General features: G+C 43.0%; 1 protein-coding gene across 3 annotated transcripts in view; it reads left to right on the forward strand.

Annotated features, from left to right (window-relative positions):
• PRR5L (proline rich 5 like) overlaps positions 1-18,881 on the forward strand; it is an 83,097-nt gene that overhangs the window by 25,992 nt on the left and 38,224 nt on the right. For all 3 annotated transcript variants that reach the window (XM_048855155.2, XM_048855157.2, XM_048855156.2), the window contains 3 exons: positions 8,572-8,874; positions 9,995-10,075; positions 15,415-15,463. In XM_048855155.2, the coding sequence (XP_048711112.1) occupies positions 8,705-8,874; positions 9,995-10,075; positions 15,415-15,463 (300 nt within the window). In that variant the 5' untranslated portion in view covers positions 8,572-8,704. The remainder of the gene's footprint in view (positions 1-8,571; positions 8,875-9,994; positions 10,076-15,414; positions 15,464-18,881) is intronic.

Consider the following 18,881-nt stretch of genomic DNA (forward strand, 5'->3'; position numbering starts at 1 on the left):
CTACTATTCACATACCTGTCACTAACTGGCTGACCCCAGGCAAGCACGCATGAGCCACAAGACCCCCAGAATGGTGAGTAACCGCAGGGGCAGGGGAAATCAGTGTTCTAGGACCATACTGTACACTGGGCATGTTGCTCTTGGAGAGAGCCAGCACTGTGTATGTGTGTGTGTGGGGGCGGGGGGCAGCGGCGGTTTATAATCATTATTGTCCCCACATTTTCCACAGGCTGTGTTCATTATGGAAGATATCTCGCTGCTGAGGGTGAGCAGGGAATCAAGGGAGGGTCTTCTCCAAGACTGCAGCTTCTGCCCTGGCCCTTATGCGGCTCACTTGTGTGCAGCAATGGTGTCCGTGTTTCTTCCCCCCCCCCAAGTGATGGCAGAGTGGCATGGGAAAGTTATCCTTAATGGAACAAGAAACAAAGCAGCTCTGCCAAAGAACCTGCCCAGTATCTCCATGAGAGTTTCCTGGAGATCTCTGAGGCAGATTCCTGTGAAGTAAGGGAGTCAATCAATACCCTGTTCCGCTGCTCAGACTAGGCATGTGGTGGTATGCACATCATACAGACACAAGCCTGCTTTCTGCAACCCTCCTGCCCCCAACAACTCGCTTCAGCAATTTCCAAAATCAAAGCCACTTACCGCGGCCTCCTCTCCTGTTTGTGCTTTGTCGAGCTCCGACCCCTGTGACTGGTTAGCCTCCTCCAGGGTAGAGAAGAGCTCCTGGCTGCATGCATCTCTGACCTCTGAGTCATTCTCTGCCTCTGGGTCACCCTCCCCCTCCACATTCCTTCTCCAGGCTCGGTCCACTCTGGACTGGCAAGCGAGCCACCGAAGTATCCACAGTGGCTTTCGCAGTGGAGGTGGGGTCTCCACCGAGTATCGTGTCCAGCTCTTTGTAGAACCAGCAGCTCGTGGGTGCAGCACCAGAGCTGCGGTTTGCCTCCCATGCCTTGTGGCAGACGTTCCGCAGCTCCTTCACTTGGACCCTGCACTGCAGTGTGTCCCGGTCGCAGCCCCTTTCTGTCATGCATCATGAAATTTGACCGTAGGTATCATAATTCCTGCAGCTGGAGCACAGCTGGGACTGGACAGCCTCCTCTCCCCAAATGCTCCAGCAGCTCGGCATTGCTCCAAGCGGGGGATCGCCTGGTGCGTGAAGCAGGCATGGTCACCTGGAAAGATGCACTGAGACCACTGCATGCGTCACCGAGCAAACAGGAAGGGGACTCTTAAAATTCCCAAGGAATTTAAGGAGTGGGACTCACGGTTGGTCACCTGAGGGCAGGGCAGTAGAGTTCAAACCGATGACCAGAGAGGCAAGAAGAGGCATTGTGGGACACCTCCTGGAGGCCAGTCGCAGCGCTGTAATCGACCAGGGTGTCTATAGTGGCCCTGCGGCGCTGTAGCCCGGCACAGAAAGCTGTACACCTCTCGTCCGGGTGATTTTTTACAGTGCTGCAACTGTGCACTTTCTGCGCACTAAGTGGCTTGGCAGTGTGTACATCTGGGGAGTTACAATGCAGAAACTTGCCAGTGTAGACAAGGCCTAACTGGAACTTTAGGAATAAAGAGATAAAGTTCTAATATGCATGCATAAGCTGTTGTCTCTTAATGCTGAGAATTTGACAATCTTATCAGAGGAGTGCATTCAAATTTGTAGTGTGACCCTGAAAACCCTACTCTCGTCCTTGGACTGTGAGCTCTTAGGAGCATGGGCTGTGTTTGTTCAGTGTTTGGAAATACCTAGTCTATACTGAGCACTAGAGTAAATAAATAATGAGTAATTCTTATTCCCAGAAGAAGTCCTGTTGAAGTCAATAGGACTGCTTACATGAATAAAGGTTTGCAGGATTAGATCCTTGCCTTGCTTTCTATGAGGTTGATCCAAAGCCCTTTGAAGTCAATGGTTAGATTCTCATTACTTTCAATGGGCTTTGGATCAGGTCCTGAAGTCGCTATGGACCAGATTTTAAAAGGTATTTAGGTGCTGAAAGAAAGAGATAGGTACATAGTGGGGTTTTCAAAGGCACCAGGTGCCTAACTCCCATAGGCACTTATGTGCTGTTGAAAATCCCTGTCTTTGTGTCTTTAGGCACCTAAATACCTTGGGTCAATGGGCCTAATTCAAAGCCCCTGGAAGTCAGTGGGAAGACTCCTATTGACTTTGATCAGGCCCTACGGGACATACAAAACAACCTAGTTTTGAAGTTTCACGTATCCTTGAATTAGCTAAAATAATTTCTGATCAGAACCTGTTGTTTTCGAGTGGGTTTTGTTAACTGTGTGAATTTTTTGGGGAAGGGTGGGCCTGGGGATTAAAACCTTAATTGACTTTACCCCTCCAAAAATCAAACTCACATGACGTTTTCTTGAGGAAACTGAGCAACTGGAAAAACAAATGGAAATTGGATTGCAGCCTTAAGGGTAGCAGGCACTATCTGTGCTCACTTTAAAAAAACCACAACTGAGCCCTGGTCGACACTGCAGACTAATGTCGGTATAACTACATTGCTCAGGGGCATGGAAAACCCCGCAGTTATTCCAGTCTAACTTCCTGTGTAGACAATGCTGTGTTGATGGGAGGGCTTCTGCTGTCGACATAGCTGCCGCCTCTCAGGGAGGTGAAGTACCTGATGGGAGCTAAGCTAAGCAACGCAGCTGCACCGGAGCAGCGCTGTAAGTGTAGACAAGCGCTGTTCATGCACATGCCATCATAGTTTTGATGAACTGAAGTGCACTGAGATAGAATTTTGTGGAATATCTGCATTTGTCAGTGTGGCCCTGGAGTAAATAATTTAAAGAAATGTGTTTCAGAAAGAATCGTGACTGGATCGTATCAGCTGAACACACATCATTTCATTGATCACGTGTTTTGTTAAATATTTACTGGGCTTGAAAAAGAAGCAGCTAACAAAATTCCAGCCTGGTTCTTTCTACACCTTTTTGTATCTATTTAGGTTGGCTGAGTGGGGTGGAGCTGTGTTTTTCTAAGGGAAGCCATTCATGGAATTGTAAAGTTGGCACAGTGGGAAATCCCTTTTGAAATGATTATTTTTTCCTAGATTTTTATGCAAGAGACCTAAAAGTTTCTGGTATATGTTGTTTTTTCTAGTTGCATTAATTTTAAATTCCATTTTAAGTGTGTCTTACAATAATATCTGGATTGCTTTGGTGCTAACTCTTGAGTCTAACTGTAAACCCCCCTCCACCACCATTCTCTGCAGCTAGATTTGAGGAGGGCTGTGAAGGTTTTGCTGGGTGAAGAATGCTCATTTGATTTTCCTTCTGCATCTGGTTTACAGTTGCTTTTTGGCTTGTGGCAGCTTGGTGCGAATTTACTTTTGGTCTTGACAAATACAAGTGGTGCCCGTTATCCTATTGCAAGCCTTTCAGCCCCTTGTGCTACTGCATTGCCTGCTTCCACTGGCAGATGTCCGACACCCACGCTGCCTTTCCAAAGGAACTTGATTCCAGTGCATATTGACCCCTGCTGCCCTGGATCTGCAGGAAAAAATACCAGGGAAAAGTAAAAATAATCCAAGACACAAATGGTCTGTTCTCTTGTTATTTAAATATTTGTTGCTGTGGTTTTTTTTAATCAACCCTGTATCATCTAGAAGATGCATATTCTTGAAGAAGCGCTGCCAACTTTCTCCCTTTGTCACCCCTTCTTCGGTATTCCTGAAGTTCCAATAAGGAGCAAGTCTTTTTGCTAATCTTTCTTCTCTTCCAGGCAGCCAGATGTATTTTGCCTGTTGCAGGGACACCTTTGGCTAAAATCTTTTTATAATTAATTCTTTGGTGGTATTCATAACAAACAGGAGATGAACAATTATAAACTAGCGTTGGTCTCTTAATTTGACTGGGGGTGAGGCTATTTCTTACCTAATTTTTGGAAATAGCTTCCAACAGACATGTGTGTCTGTATATGTGTTTCCTCTTGCCCTGTTTGGAATCTCTAATGAAAATGTTTTCTGAAATGTAACATAGCGCAGATGGATAACATTGCTTCATTGTCAGGTTATGCATATTCCCCAGTTTAGAAAGCTGGGGCCCAACCATCATGCGTTGTTTGTGCACTTACCCCACAGAGTTTTGTAGTCTTTATCTTGAGTGTGTATCAGCTACAGATCTGCTTTGTTTTGGTTTCAAAGGCTTTTTGTCAGACAGATATTAAGCTTATAACTAGGGACTAGTGAATCAGTTTGGGTGTGGACCTGTGGGATTGAGGTGGGGAGAAGACAACAATCAAACATCTCCTTGAACTTTGATAAGCTTCATATCTGAAAAACATCCAACATAATTAAATAGATGGGGTGGAGGATCGTGTTGCCAAAGAAGACAATAACTGAATTGGCATGAAGAGGGGGCTACTCTGTTGCATCTAGAGGTGTTTCACAGCACTGAACCATGTCCTTGTACTGGGATAGTTTGCTCTGCTGCCGCCTGGTGCTATATGTGGCCTACAGTTCCTGAACTTGTGTCTCCAGAGCTTGACACCTTTCATGAGCACTAATAAAAGGCAGTATTGCCTAGCAACTAGAGCGCTAGATTGGGACTTGGGAGGCTTAGGCTCTATTTCCAGCTCTGCCTTGGCCTGCTGGATGACCTTGGGCAAGTTGCTTTACTTCTCTATGCCTCAGTTTCCCACCTGTAAAATGGGGAAATTATACTTTTGTATACCTCCTTTTGTAAACCACTTTGAGATCTATAGGTGAAAAGTGCTATATATGAGCTGGGTGGCATTATTATAGTCACATGAAACATTTTACAGGCATGGAGAGGAAAAAGCGTGGACAGGATTCGGTGAAGAGCAGTAGGAGGGGGGGCATACATTTTGCTGAAATATTTTTTATCTAATTGGTTCTTTAATCGTTTTTATAGCAAACAGAGGAAAAAGAGTTATAAACTTGTCATACTCAGCATTTTGTTACGCACTATGGCATTCCTGGTAGCAAAAATAGCTGGAGTATCATGAAGACTCCTTCCAAGACTATAACTATATTAATGCCTCTCTAACCACAAAGAGAGTCTCTCTCAGCACAAGCTGTAAATTACACATTACGGAACTCTCAAAATGGACACAGCCAACAACTAACAAGATTTGCCTGTATAGAAGAGAAAGAGTTTATAAGGAAGCCTTGTTTTGTGGACCTTTTGTCGGGGAGTGGGGTGCGGGTCTCATTACTGTAGAAGGAAAATTTGGTCTCCATCAAGTCTAGGAAATGCATCTGTTTGGCAGATATTGCAGAATAGTGATGGGAAGTTCAGGATCTGGTTTGGATGCTTAGCAAAATGTTGTTAAAATGAATTGGGTCTGCAAAATTTAAACTTGCTCTATCAACAGAACTTTGTCTTGTGAGCATTCTCTTTTCCCCTGCTTTTTGGTGGTCTGAAAATAATAAGAGTAGGCTGTAGGATGGGGGAAATGGGCTTCTACAGTTTTTGACACTTCCATTTGGAGCCAGGCAACACACCGGCTAATTGTGTTTTGATGCCCTCCAGTGACTGGTGCACATATAGGATAATAGCCTACTATTCTTACTAGCTAACACTGGCTGCTTTAACTTAAATGGAAGAGGCTTGTGTCTTTGGTTTCTGAAGCAATGGAAAGACTCCCAATGACTTAATTGGTTTTTGATCTGGCCCTTAGTGCTGAAGGTCTCAGGTTCAGTTCCTGGTGATGACCTGCAGTTAGGATTGTTGCACAGGCATTGAAGATGAGCATGAAAATATGATCGAGGGGTGGGTATTCATCTTTTATACACAGACCAGAACATGCAGTATCTGTCTGGGTGACTTACAGAAGCTTAAGGAAAACAACATGTAAATTTCAATGAGCAAGAGTGAGTAAGAGCCATTCAAGAAATCTGTTGCAGGGCTCTGCAAGGTTCTTCAGCTGTAGCTGTGGAATTTGCTGCAGAACCCATCTCATCCTACGGATTTATGCTCCAGAATCTAAGCTTTCATTTTAAGAAAAGTTTTAGCCCTCTTAATTGCAATTAAGAATATGAACCTAATGCAATGCAGTCATCATAGTTAGGAAAACCTGTATGCGTTGTTTAAAGACTGGCACAGGTGTCTTAACTATGGTTATGTATACTGTCTTGTGACATAATGTGGCAATGCCTGTACCTGGTGTTAAATGTTTATACTGCACTGCATCAGCACTGAAAAATGCATACACACATCTTGTATGTATATCTTGAAGTAATAACTCTGAGAGGTGTGAACTGCCCCTTATTCATTTCAATCGTTTTTTTTTAACTCTGAAACCTAAAGATGATACGTGTCAACACTTAACTATCTCACTGCTGATCTTTTAGGCAGAAACATCTAGCTAACTTACTTATTCCAAAACTTTGTTCAAAACATTAAATCTTTGTTTCCAAAAGAGTTGACTTCCCTGTACCCAGCTACCCAAACTTTCTTCCTTGGCAACTGCTACGTTGTGGCTGGACATTTTCAATACCAAAATCCGTAGCACACTTAAATGGCAGGACAGTGTAAAACACATGGAATTTAATATGACACAGTCGTGATGCTATCCTGATCGTATTATTCATTTTCATCCGTAACTTATAACCTCCATATTTTTAATTGAAATGAAGTGGATGCAGAATCTCCAGTCTACCACCCCAAAGAACCATTGAGCATCTGTGTAGAATTTAGGCTCATTTTGCAGCAGATTACCTGGGGTTTTGCATCATTTAAAGGTGCAGTGCCGAGAAAAAAAATGAATTGGAACATCACTGCTGCATGTGCCACAGAGCTCTTATCCAAACTGTATTGAACCTGTACAAAGGATCTGGGTGAAGCTTTGGACAGAGGCATTTAGACTTTAAGTTCTTTGGGGTGATGACTATTTATTAGGTTTCAGAGTAGCAGCCGTGTTAGTCTGTATCCGTAAAAAGAAAAGGAGTACTTGTGGCACCTTAGAGACTAACCAATTTATTAGAGCTTGGCTCACGAAAGCTTATGCTCTAATAAATTTGTTAGTCTCTGAGGTGCCACAAGTACTCCTTTTCTTTTTACGACTATTTATTAGTGTCTCGTACAGCACTGAGAACATTCTTGGTGCTTAACAAGAATGAGGTTCAAGTCTTGTTATTTTCTTTAAGCTGATTCACCAATCTGTAATCATAACACAGTGTCCTGATACCTTGTAGTGAACGGCATCTCTGCAAAAAAAAAAAAAAAAAAAAGCAATAGTGAGGAGGGTCACAGCAACCATGCCTAAGTTAGTCAGGTTCTTTAGCTGTCATAGATTCTGGGGCTTCCTTGAAGTCTGAGACAAGCTCCTGTGGACAAACAAGTCTTAGAACAGTAGGTCAGAACCTGGCAGATGGATATGAAGGGTGGGGGCGGGAAGGTGAGGTCAGCCTAACACAGGACTAGTTTGGTAGGGAAAAAATGTGGCTGTCACCTATGAAGGGGTTAATTTGAAAACTGCTAGAAATGGGTTCATGTCTTCGGGGAATGACCAGTCAATGGGAATTTGTTGTGTTGGTGCAGTGTTTCTACATTGGATTTTCACGGGCTGATTCTATCGTCTTTTGCAATCCTGTTGAGGCACAGTGGAAAAGAGAAGTTCCTGCCTTCCATCTGTGCAGCTTAGCTAGGCGTAGCTGTTTGTTTCCCCCCTAAACTGCTTGAAAACTTCTAAAGTACCACTCTCAAAATACTACAGAAGGAGATATGGAGGAGGTGCAGTAGAGAGGCTTCAAAAGTTTTGGCTAAGTGTCCGAATTTTGGAGAGTTTATCCAAATTCCACCTAACCTCTGATCCTTCTGCAGTTTACCCAGGGCTACTTAATTATCTCTTGGAAGATGACAATTGGGAGGGAAGTGCTTCTACATTTTATACTTGGTCTAGCAGTTGCACCTGGCTGTGTGGAGTAAAAACTCCAGGCCTTCTTTTGATACATCATTGATTCTGAAACCTCTTTTGCAGGATCCCCTTGTTTTGCCCCATGCAATGGATGGATGTTTGAGTAACCTTCACTTCCTCCCCACCATGTCCTCATGCCTCAGAAAAGTTACAGATGACATTGTCTCTTCATCTTCATCTTGTTTCTTTCTACTGTTCTCTGTGTCTTCCCCTCCATGCTGCCTGGGATGGGCATAGGGATGCACTAGTGGCTCCAGATTGAAGTGACTCTCACAGAAGTATTTAGGCACTTGTGCTCTCGCAGCAGAGCTAAATTAAAAGGGAGGAGAGAAGAGATGCTTGGGCCATTGGGTTGCTGCCAAATTCACATGGCTTATTCCCATGGCTGGCTGCTGTTAGGTACTGCTGCAGGGGCAGGATGGGAAGGTGGGCTGCTTTTAAAGAGCTATCCACCACTTGTCCTAAGTGTAAACTTGTGGGAGGGGTGGATTAGGGGTTATGTAGGTTTCCTTGTTCCCCTCCTGTGCCCTACACCCTTCCTTCTCTTCACCAGTCTTCAGAACTATTTTGTTTCCTGAATGCTATCTTGGAAAACACCTATTTTAAGGCATTTCATACTGTACATGCTTGTTTAGGCCCAGCAATTACGAATCAACTCTTTGCTTTTGTTACAGGCTGAACCCTTGGATTTGAAGGAAGGAGGCCCAGTGTATGCCAGCGAGATCACAACATTCATACCCTCCTTAGTTTGATCTTCAAGAGGAGAAGACTTCTGACCCCTTGACACCTTTCAGTCCATCTGAATCTATGACTGGGGGTTCCACCCTAGCCCCACCCTTTGCTGTCCCATTCCAGAAAATGGGTTCATTTCGAAGGCCCAGGCCTCGCTTCATGAGTTCCCCAGTGCTCAGTGACTTGCCACGTTTTCAAGCAGCACGACAGGCTTTGCAGCTTAGCTCCAACTCTGCGTGGAACAGGTGAGGCCCTGCCAGTAACAGGCCTGAGGTAGCTCTGTTTGTAAAGATCTCTAGGTATTGACCTCAAGGGACTGATCCAAGGTATTTCAGATTTTTTTTCAGCTTAATCAGTCTGCTAGTGAGGATGAATGAGTTTTGGGTGCTCCTCAGATTTTGTCTGCATTGAGAAACTGACTCATTGTTGATACAGGTTGGTTCTAGCTTTCTTCAATTGTCCTTTCTTTAATGTTGTTGAGAGACTGTGTTCATCTCCACTAACAATTAAACTACTGTACACACTAGCTCAGGGGAACCCACTTATGACAGTGTCAGCAGAATGTCTATTTCCTCACACAGAAAGGACATTTTTTTGCATATTATGATGTCTTTCCCCTAATGTTGCCTGATCAGACTCCTGTGACCAGCTGATAAAGTTGTCTACTGATGGCATGAATCTGTGATGACGTCTACTAGCATTCCTGATTTAACAATCAAGTCCTTCCCACAATGTATAGAAAGTTGATGTCGTCAAACCCTGAACAGTATAAAGACCTCTTTTTAAGATTTTTGTCTACACTAGTCAAGAAGTTGTTGGTTAGAACACCCGGCAGCATCTTTTGGGGACACAGCAGCTTTTTCTGAGTATTTTACAAGCATTGACTGTGATGCATTGAACCAGGACTCTAGCTTGGTCTGGATGAACTGGTGCTGTCTACAGAACTCACTCCAATGTGGACAAGAACCCACAAATATTTCAGATGCACTGGTTTAGCTAGTCATCTACCCCAGGAGCAAGGCTGGGTGCTGTGGGTTAGGCGCTGCAGGAATCCAGAAGCACTGGTACGGCCATGATTGTAAGACGTATAGTATGTGGATGTGCCACAGCCCAGAACTTTTGTGCATTTTGTGTAATGGTTTTCCCTTTAGTCACTGTAGGTACGTTTGTCTCCCCTGAAGTACATAGACAAACAAGAGCAGTGATTTCCAGGGTAGCAAAAGTGGAATTATATAAGTGCAGTTAACCTCCCCGCCCCATTATGTTCACTCAGCTGTTGTCAGCGAGCTCACATTGCTTGGTGTGTTAAATCATCCTGACGTGTGTTATTTATGGATGGTGTACTGTCTTATTTCTCTTTGGCAGTGTTCAAACAGCAGTGATAAATGTGTTCAAAGGGGGAGGCTTGCAAAACAATGAACTTTACACCCTCAACGAAAACATCAGGTATGTTGCCAAGTTGTGTGCAAAGAGCCATTTTGGTGTCAACCAGGTGGTGAGGTGGGGTGGAATTTTGTGGGGGAAGGGAAAAGGTTGTGTTCAACTTCCTCTTCTTTTGCCCGTGGGGGGGTGGGAGATGTGTATCTAAGGTTTGGAATCGGCTATTCTGGCCTGCATGGATGCACGTAGCTTTGATCAGAGCAGGTTTGCGTTGATTTGGGTAAAGGGGATTTTTTTCCCTTCTTCGGGAGTTTATCTTCTTTGTTGGATACTAATGCAGTGTTGCCAACTCTTACAGTTTTGTCACTAGCCACATGATATTTGGTGTTTTTCCTAAAGCTCCAGATCCCCGAGTCATGTGATTAGTGAAGACTCTGCTTTCATGAAATAAATGAATAAATAAATAAGCTACTAGCCCTAATGGTGGTGAAGAAAAGCTTGAAAATATGAACCCTAATGGTCCAAAATTAGAAGGTTCTTTTTATTTGCCTAACATTTGTTATTTTTAAAAGCTCATGATTTTTAGGCAAATCTCATGGATGTTTGAATGCTTATGGTTCTCAGGGCTGATTCAACTAAGACCTCCCAGTCAAGGGTGACTTAAAAACCCACTCTACCTTAGGCTACTCGAATCTTGGCTGGAAACGGATTTCAGCAACAAATCTGCAAAATGGTTTACTTTCTTATGGCGAGCAGACCAAACTATTTTCAATATTGTTGAGTCAGTGAGATTGAATCTTGGTTCTGCTTTGATTCTGTGGTAGAATCCATTCACCCTTTCACTTTCTGGCCTTCCCTGCATTGAGAAATTTTCTTATTTCAAATCCTGCTGAATGCAGCTTCAAAACCAGTTCAGTGAAAAAGGCCCTGGCTGCTTGAATCCAGGCCTACAATACAACTCCCAACTGTTTTTACTATCAGTTTTGCTAAACTAGTTTGAAAGTGTGTTCAGATTGTTAGGAAAACTTCCCCATTGTAGCTAGGCTGGGAAAACTTCCCCAGTGTGTTTCAGTCTGGTCTACGTGAGAATGTTAAATGGACTTCAGTACTGGTTCAGAGGGATCTGCAGCTTGAAAACTGTTTTCAGCAACAGGTGAATTTCCTAGTGTAGATAGGACCGTAGGGTAGGTGAGTCCCAGCCTCACAAAGACTGATTTCCTGTTGGCTTTTTACCAAATGACGCGTGTTAAAGATACTTTCCTGGGGCTGACACCCACAGACATTGCTAGTATGTGGTGTTTTTCCTTCCATCATCTATCTCATTACATACACATGTACTCAGTTTGAATGTTGTCACAGAAGGGGAAATTGACACCTTTTATATAAAAGATTAACCATGTGGCATTATTGCAGTTCTCTTGTACACTAAGTTCAGACGGCTGTTCCAACTGAAGCCCTTATTTTCTGCAGCCTAACCAACCCTTTCCCTACTTTCAAAATAAAACCTAAAGACCATGAAACTCTTCCCACTTTATCTCAGCCCAAAGGTCAAAGCTTCATAAAATTCCATTCAGCCACATTTAAGATCCTCTGAGTAACAAAACAGTAGCTTCCATGCCTTTAATTACCTCTTATAGGTGCTGCCACTGGGGTCAGAAGTCCCCAGATTTAGTGCCCCATAAGGGGAGCTGAATTTGATCTACAAGAAGAAATATAGTTTAGAAATAAATGTCTTAATGATTTCAAAATAGTGTAGTCTGTGGTGCATTTGGTTTCTCTTGCTGAAATTAATACAGACTGTAAAGAGCTTGTTAAAGAACAGGATTTTTTGGGGTGAAATTTAGAAATATTCCCACTACCGTTAAATGCACAGTGTGTTCCTTCAGACAGAGAGACACTTCTAGAGCTGGGAGCACAATCATGAAATAAACACACTTACCTTAATTTAATGTTCTGAGTGCTCCCAGTGTTGGTTACATTTCAAAGTGTCAGTTCTTAAAGAAATAGCCTCCCAAATTCATTAGGTAGTGTATTAATTTCAACCTACGGAGCAAAGGATATGGATTTGCACACACGCAGATCTGTACTCAGCACCTGTGATTCTAAATCTTTCTTCTGGCAAACTGTCAATAGATGTGCACACTAGCCTGACACCTGGCTAGTTCTTACGTGCCATGAGATTGAGTCAGTGTGTTTTCCTGGTTTGTATTACTTGGTTCATGTTACCCACTGAACTCGCCCAATGCAAGATGTTTTTTAAAAGAAAAAACAAAAACACTAACAGCATCCCACTGATTCTCCACGGAGCTTGTTTACGTGATATGGGGGAGAAATGAGAGGGTTTTAAATTGGGTAGCAAAGATGGGACTAGGGGACAAGAGAGTGGTAACGTTCTGCTCTGAATCGCTGCCACAGAGCTTCACTAGCTCCTTTTTTGTTTTTCTGTACTGAAGAGGTGAGGAGCTCAGCAAGAGGAAAGCTTGGTCTATACTTAGGTCCACATAGTAGAAACCAGATCCCTGACCTACATAGTTACACCAAGCTTAGTCCCAGTGCAGATGCAGCTATGTTGATGCTTCCCGTGATGTAAGTATCTTTGTTTGGGGAGGCAGTGTTCCTGTGCCAATGGAAAAAAACCTTCTGTTGGTATAGACCGCATCTATGCTGCGATGCTATGCTGGCATAGCTAGGCCAATATAGCCTCCATACCACAGACGCATCCAAGGTGTCAGAATGCTGCAGAGAGGTGGAATTTCAGGAAGCAGGAAATGAGCTGGCCATAGTTAGGCCATGTCTACACTACAGGCCCTATAGCAAAGAAGCTAAGGTCCCGCAGGTGTGCAGCTATAGTGCCATAGTATAGATGGAAGGAGTTTTTCCATAGCTGTAAGTAATCTACTTCTCCGAGAGGCGGTAGTTAGGTCAACAGAAGAATTCTTGAGCCTCATCTACTCTGGGGGTGAGGTCAGCTTAACTATGGTGCTCAGGGTGTGAGTTTTTCACACTGCTGAGGTATGTAGCTAGGTCCATCTAAGTATAGCTCACGTGTTAGTGTGAGGCAGTTACAATTCCCCCAGCGCAGCAGGTGCCAAAATGTATTGGTTCACGTCTCACCGTCTTAAAATGTTGTGAAGTGAATGGCTGGAACACCAGCCTCACGTACCACCGGTACTACTTGTACCACAATTTGGGACCCCTGCCTACAGCCTTCAGTTGCAAGGGAAAGGAATTTTCACCAGTGCTTCACTCTCTGAGTCCTCAGCTTCACTCAGCGTCCACTGACTAAATATCCTGTTTTTTTTTCACATCGGTGATCTGGCGGAAGCCAGTTTCAGAGCACTTCTGAAAATCAGGCCCCAAAAGACTAACCTTCTTATAGTTGCTGTCCCCCAGAGAAAGAACTTAACAGTGAGTCTGAGTCTCTCCTATTCCAGCTCTGTCCACCCTCTAAGGAAAGTTTCTGCTGGTAAACAGGGATGTTTAATTTTAGTGATGTGCGATGCAATTACTCTTGCAAAATGCCTGAACTTGCCAAATTAAACTGGCTGACAAAATACAGTCCTGTTCCAGTTGCTCCTGATGCAGCATTATGGTGGTGTTTTCTCCCCGTGATTGAGCCCATATAGCATATCCCCCTGTACCCCCCACATCCCTTTTGCATTAGTGAGAGATAGGTACATATGCTGAAAACTGTATAGACCTTTGTTATAGTCCAAAAGGCCCCCGTGTGTGTACATATATGCAGAGATCTAAGGGGAAATAGCAACACATAATATGTATGTTCCTATGTAGAGACCTTTATACGTCCTCAGAGGATTGCAGCACCAAAAGATAATTTTATGTAAGAAATATTTTATCATGAAAATCGACTTTTTCTGAAGACTGCAAAAATAGTGGTAATATTGTCTCGTGCTTTGAACATGAACCTGGGAGTCAAACATCTCCCTAACTCAAATATTAGTTCCACTAGAGACTTTCTATATGACCTCTCATGAATGGTGTGGAGAAAGTGAATAAGGAAGTGTTATTTATCCTTCCCATAACACACAAACCAGAGGTCATCCAGTGAAATTAATAGGTAGCAGGTTTAAAACTAGCATAAGGAAGTATTTCTTCACACAATGCATAGTCAGCCTATGGAACTCATTACCAGGGCATGCTGTAAAGGCCAAAAGTATAACTGAGTTAAAAAAAGGATAAGCGTATGGAGGATAGGTTCATCAATGGCTATTAGCTAAGATGGTCAGGGACACAACCCGTGCTGTGGGTGTCTCTAAACCTCTGACTGCCAGACACTGGGACTGGATGACATGGGCTGGATCACTCGGTCATTGTCCTGTTCTGTTCATTCCTTCGGAAGCACCTGGCATTGGCCACTATCAGAAGACAGGATACTGGGCTCAATGGCCCATTGGTCTAACCCAATATGGCCATTCTTATGTTCTTACCTTGTGCATAGTCTCCTCTCGGTGCCTCAGTATCCCCATCTGTAAAATAGGCATTACAGTACTAATTTCCTGGACATGCTGCAACCCCTCCCCCATGTTTGGTTTGAAAATCTATTTAGTCAAAAAATTTAGCACTTATAAAAACCCCAACAACGTTCTCTCAATTTTAATAACTTCCCCCCCAAACTGGAAATATTGTGGGTTTTTTTTTTTTAAAGGGAGGATAACAACTTTCTCTCACTTTACTTCCCCTGTACCCTCCATTCTCCAAATGAAGACTGTGGGCGGGGGGAAATCCCCTAAATTTGAATTGAAACAAATTTTTGCGTAGAAATTTTGTCAAGTGGTTTAAAACAAAACAGGTAAAATGTTGACTACAATGAAAACGGCTTATTGTTTAAAAAAAAAAAATCTTTCGTGGGGTAGGGAGCCATATTTTTTCAGCCACCTCTAGTTGTAAGGCCTTTGTATACAGGACTTTAGGGATGAGGATGGATTCCTCCTTAGTCTGTACATAACCTCCATTGGCATTATAGGAGGCATGCAGAGACATGAAGGGAATCTAGCTTTGACCAGAATCACACACTCCTTTCTTCATGGTGTTCCACTTACACATATCAGGATGTCTTTGGTATGACTATGGAGGTGATAACAGTGTAAATTTATGTACAAGCGGAGGAGTTATTTCAGAAAAATTCTGTGGGAGGCAAATTTGTGTCAGAATATAGAACATTATATGTGATTATATTATACCCTGCAAGGTCCGGGAAAGGGGGAGCGGGGGAGGACAAAAAGTGGAAGACATAATGGTGTGCCATAGACCTATGTAAAGTCTGGGGGTGGGAGGGATAAATCCACACTGAGGGGGCAACTGCCTCCGCCCCATAGCGAATGACACCCTTTCTTGTGAGAAATGACCTGTAACCAGTTTATAATGCATGTTCCATTTCTTTTCAGACGTTTGCTGAAAAGTGAACTTGGATCCTTCATCACAGATTATTTCCAGGTTAGACGTGTTCCTTAACAGATAACTAAACATTGCTCTGTTTTCTTTGTTTTAGTTTGCTTTTGAAAACTTTTTCATATGTAGAAAAATAAATAGAATCACTTCTTACAAGTAGGTAGCCTGCATTCAGTGTTCTCTGCCACGCAGGTTCATGGAATCAAATACAGGATTTGGATTTTTTTTACTAAGGGCTGCATTGTCTGATGTTCAATAATATTTGTTGTTATGCATGGTAAAATAAAGATGGCCAGCTCCCATGCCTCAGTGTGTGATGTGATCACCTGCTTCGATCAGGAAGGAAATGCCTCTCTTGGGCAATCTAATAGAGAACTGGGTGCACTGATGTTTCTTTTTGCCTTGGGTTGGCAGGGGTCTTTAGTGGTTAGAGCACAGGACTGTGGGGCAAGGGTGGAACTGGTTCCAGGAAAAAAAGTGATCTACTTCTGGTTCTGTCAATAACTTGATGTATGGCTTTGAGTAAATCACTTCCCCTCTGTAAACTAGGGCTGATACCCACCTTTTATAAAGTGCTTTGAGAACCCCTTGAGATAAGTGCAAAGCATGGACTGGATAAACTAATGTGGTATGGTAATTCCTATGTTTCCAATACAGATGCTCAGTTTCTCAGAGCGTAACTTTAAAAAACCCCCAAATATTTAGAAATAGTGGATGAAAGTTTCCCCCTCTAGAGGGGGGGAAAAACCCTACCCTATCAGCAGGAATTTAGTCTGATCACTATCTTGGGATCCCAGAAATGTAATTCCAGTTTGTGGAGAAGCAAAAATATAAAGCCTGGAGAAGAGGTAATTAGTCACAAATCTGCATACATGTAACAGCCTTTAACTAATAATGTCATCATCTGTGGTCAGACATAACCACATGAAAGTGTGTTTGAGATGAGTGCAGGGGCATGCTGATGGTTTCAGTACTGCAATCATTCAGTGGTGCTATTTAAAAAAGAGCAGGACTGCTGAGAACAACAGGGATTTCCGTGTTGGTTTTATTCTCTACCAGTAAAAGAGAAGAAAAAATTGCACCACTTCCTGAGGTGGCTGAAGTTGCTTGTGTACTGTGTCAGTAGTAAAAAAAAAAACTGACTGATGGTGTTTCCTTTCGGTATTAGATTGCATGACTTAAAAACCGTGCTGTTGAGTGAAAAATAAACTCCCGTGTTGCGGGCAGCTATGTTTCACCTCTTCAGACCCTGTCTTCAAAACTCATTTATTGGAAGGAGAAAGCTTTTGCTTCTCTTAATGGTAGGACATTTCCTAGAATGTGAGCCATTTCCTAGAATGTGAGCCAAGAGTCAGTGAGCAGCAGTGAGACAGTAGTGTAGTGAGTCCCTATTACAAAGAGTTTGGTCTGAGTGGAAGCCCACTATTACTGTAACTGGCTTTGAGGTTGGGGTTTTTTTTTAAACATTTCAAACCATTATATTTGTTTAGATTTGTGAAGGACTCCAGAAGGGCCTACACAGGTGGTCAGATATTACGGACGGGGCTGATAAAAAAAGTTCAACACAAGACAAAACGTATACTTAGGGTACGTCTACAACTGCGATAAAAGACCTGTGTCATGGCCATGGCTGGCCAAGGTGAGCTGACTTGGGCTCGGAGGGCTATAAAATTGCATGGTTGGCGTTTGGGAGCCCAGGCTGTGAGAACCTGTGGTCCCACCCAAACCTGTACACTGCAATTTTATAGGCCCACAGTCTAAGCCCTCTGAATCAGCTAACCCGGGCTCTGAGATTCAGTGCTGCAGGTTTTTGATCACAGTGTGGACATAACCTATGAGGCATGAGACTGAACAAAAACAAGTGTGAAGCAATGCATGCTAGAAGGAGCAATATAAAGTGCTAGTATATAAGCACTGATTGTCTCTGAATGTTCCATGTTCTGGACTATACTGAAAGAGGCAAGTTTTGTTTTTTAACTCTGAATAAGATGTGCTTACATTTAGAAAAGTCCTGGAGGACTTGATGGCTAGAATCATTGGTCATAGATTCAAATGCTGTCTAGGCCAAATGGATACCTGTGATACAAACTGATGCTTGCTCGACCTCTCCACAGTACAGCCAATGATAGAAGAGGCCAGATAGACTAAAATCCCCTCTCATCCGTATTGGCTGGGCCGCCAGTTCAGGGTCAAGTCATATTAGTAAGTGAAACCTTGCCTTGTTTTGTGGATAATATGGGGATTCTTTCACCAAAGTTGTCAATCAGTAACACGGGGACTCGGATAGAATAGTAAAATATATCACTTTGATAGAACAGTAGCGTAATGATATTATATTACTGGCCCCACAGACCACAATCAGGATCAGGATTGGGATCCATATATGCTCAGCATTGTACAAATACAGAAGACGTGATGGTCCATGCTCCAAAGAGCTGGCAGTGCAAGGGCTAGTCTACACTTGAGTTAATTTTAGCTTCTTGGGAGGTGGGTGGGGGTTGCACTGGTGTAACTACATTCACGCAGCGGAACCAGTCCAAACATGATGAATGTTTTGTCATTGAAGTCAACAGGACCAGAGTTTTACCTCTAGTATAGTCAAGTGCTAAAAATGTGATTTGCCCCAGTCTGGCTCACGCTGATGCAAAAAAGCCTCAGTGCAGGCATTCCATAAGAGGACAAGCAATATGAGACGTAGACTAAAGAAGGAAGCAGTTTATCTTTCCCTGGTGTGTTTGTGAAATTAGACTTACAGTGCACATCATTGACTATAAAAAGTTGACACACCTTTCCATTGATCTCTGTTCAGGAAATAGCAAGGCAGTGGAATGGGGCAGTCTGTGTGTGTTACTAACCAAACTATCTTGTTGATATTTCTCTATCAGAGAAGAACTCTTTTCTTATTAGGTTCTCTAAAGTTCTCTTTTTTTGTTTTCCACCTTCCTTTGCATGGGTCACTTACTGGTTTAAACAAGAGTAAATGGTGAATTCTCTGTAACTTGAAGCCTTTAAATTAAGATTTGAGGACCTCAGTAACTCAGCCGGGGGTTATGGGCCTGTTACAGGTGTGGGTGGGAGATTCTGTGGCATGTGATGTGCAGGAGGTCAGACTAGATGATCATGATGGTCCTTCTGCTCTTAACGTCTATGAGGTTAAAATGTACAACCCGCCATCCTCTATCCCAAGGATAGATCTGTTTTCCCCTCAAGATGATGTGTGCAATTTTAAATACTCTAGTGCAAGCAGGACAATTACGGTAACTCCTCGCTTAATGTTGTAGTTATATTCCTGAAAAATTTGACTTTAAGCTAAATGATTTTAAGCGACTCCAATTTCCCCATAAGAATTAATGTAAAGGGGGGGGGGAGGGGTAGGTTCCAAGGAAAATTTTTTCACCAGACTAAAAACTATTTTATTTATATATATATACACACACAGAGAGACAGTATAAGTTTTAAACAA

Source organism: Caretta caretta, chromosome 6, assembly GCF_965140235.1.
Source record: "Caretta caretta isolate rCarCar2 chromosome 6, rCarCar1.hap1, whole genome shotgun sequence".
Classification (NCBI taxonomy): domain Eukaryota; kingdom Metazoa; phylum Chordata; order Testudines; family Cheloniidae; genus Caretta; species Caretta caretta.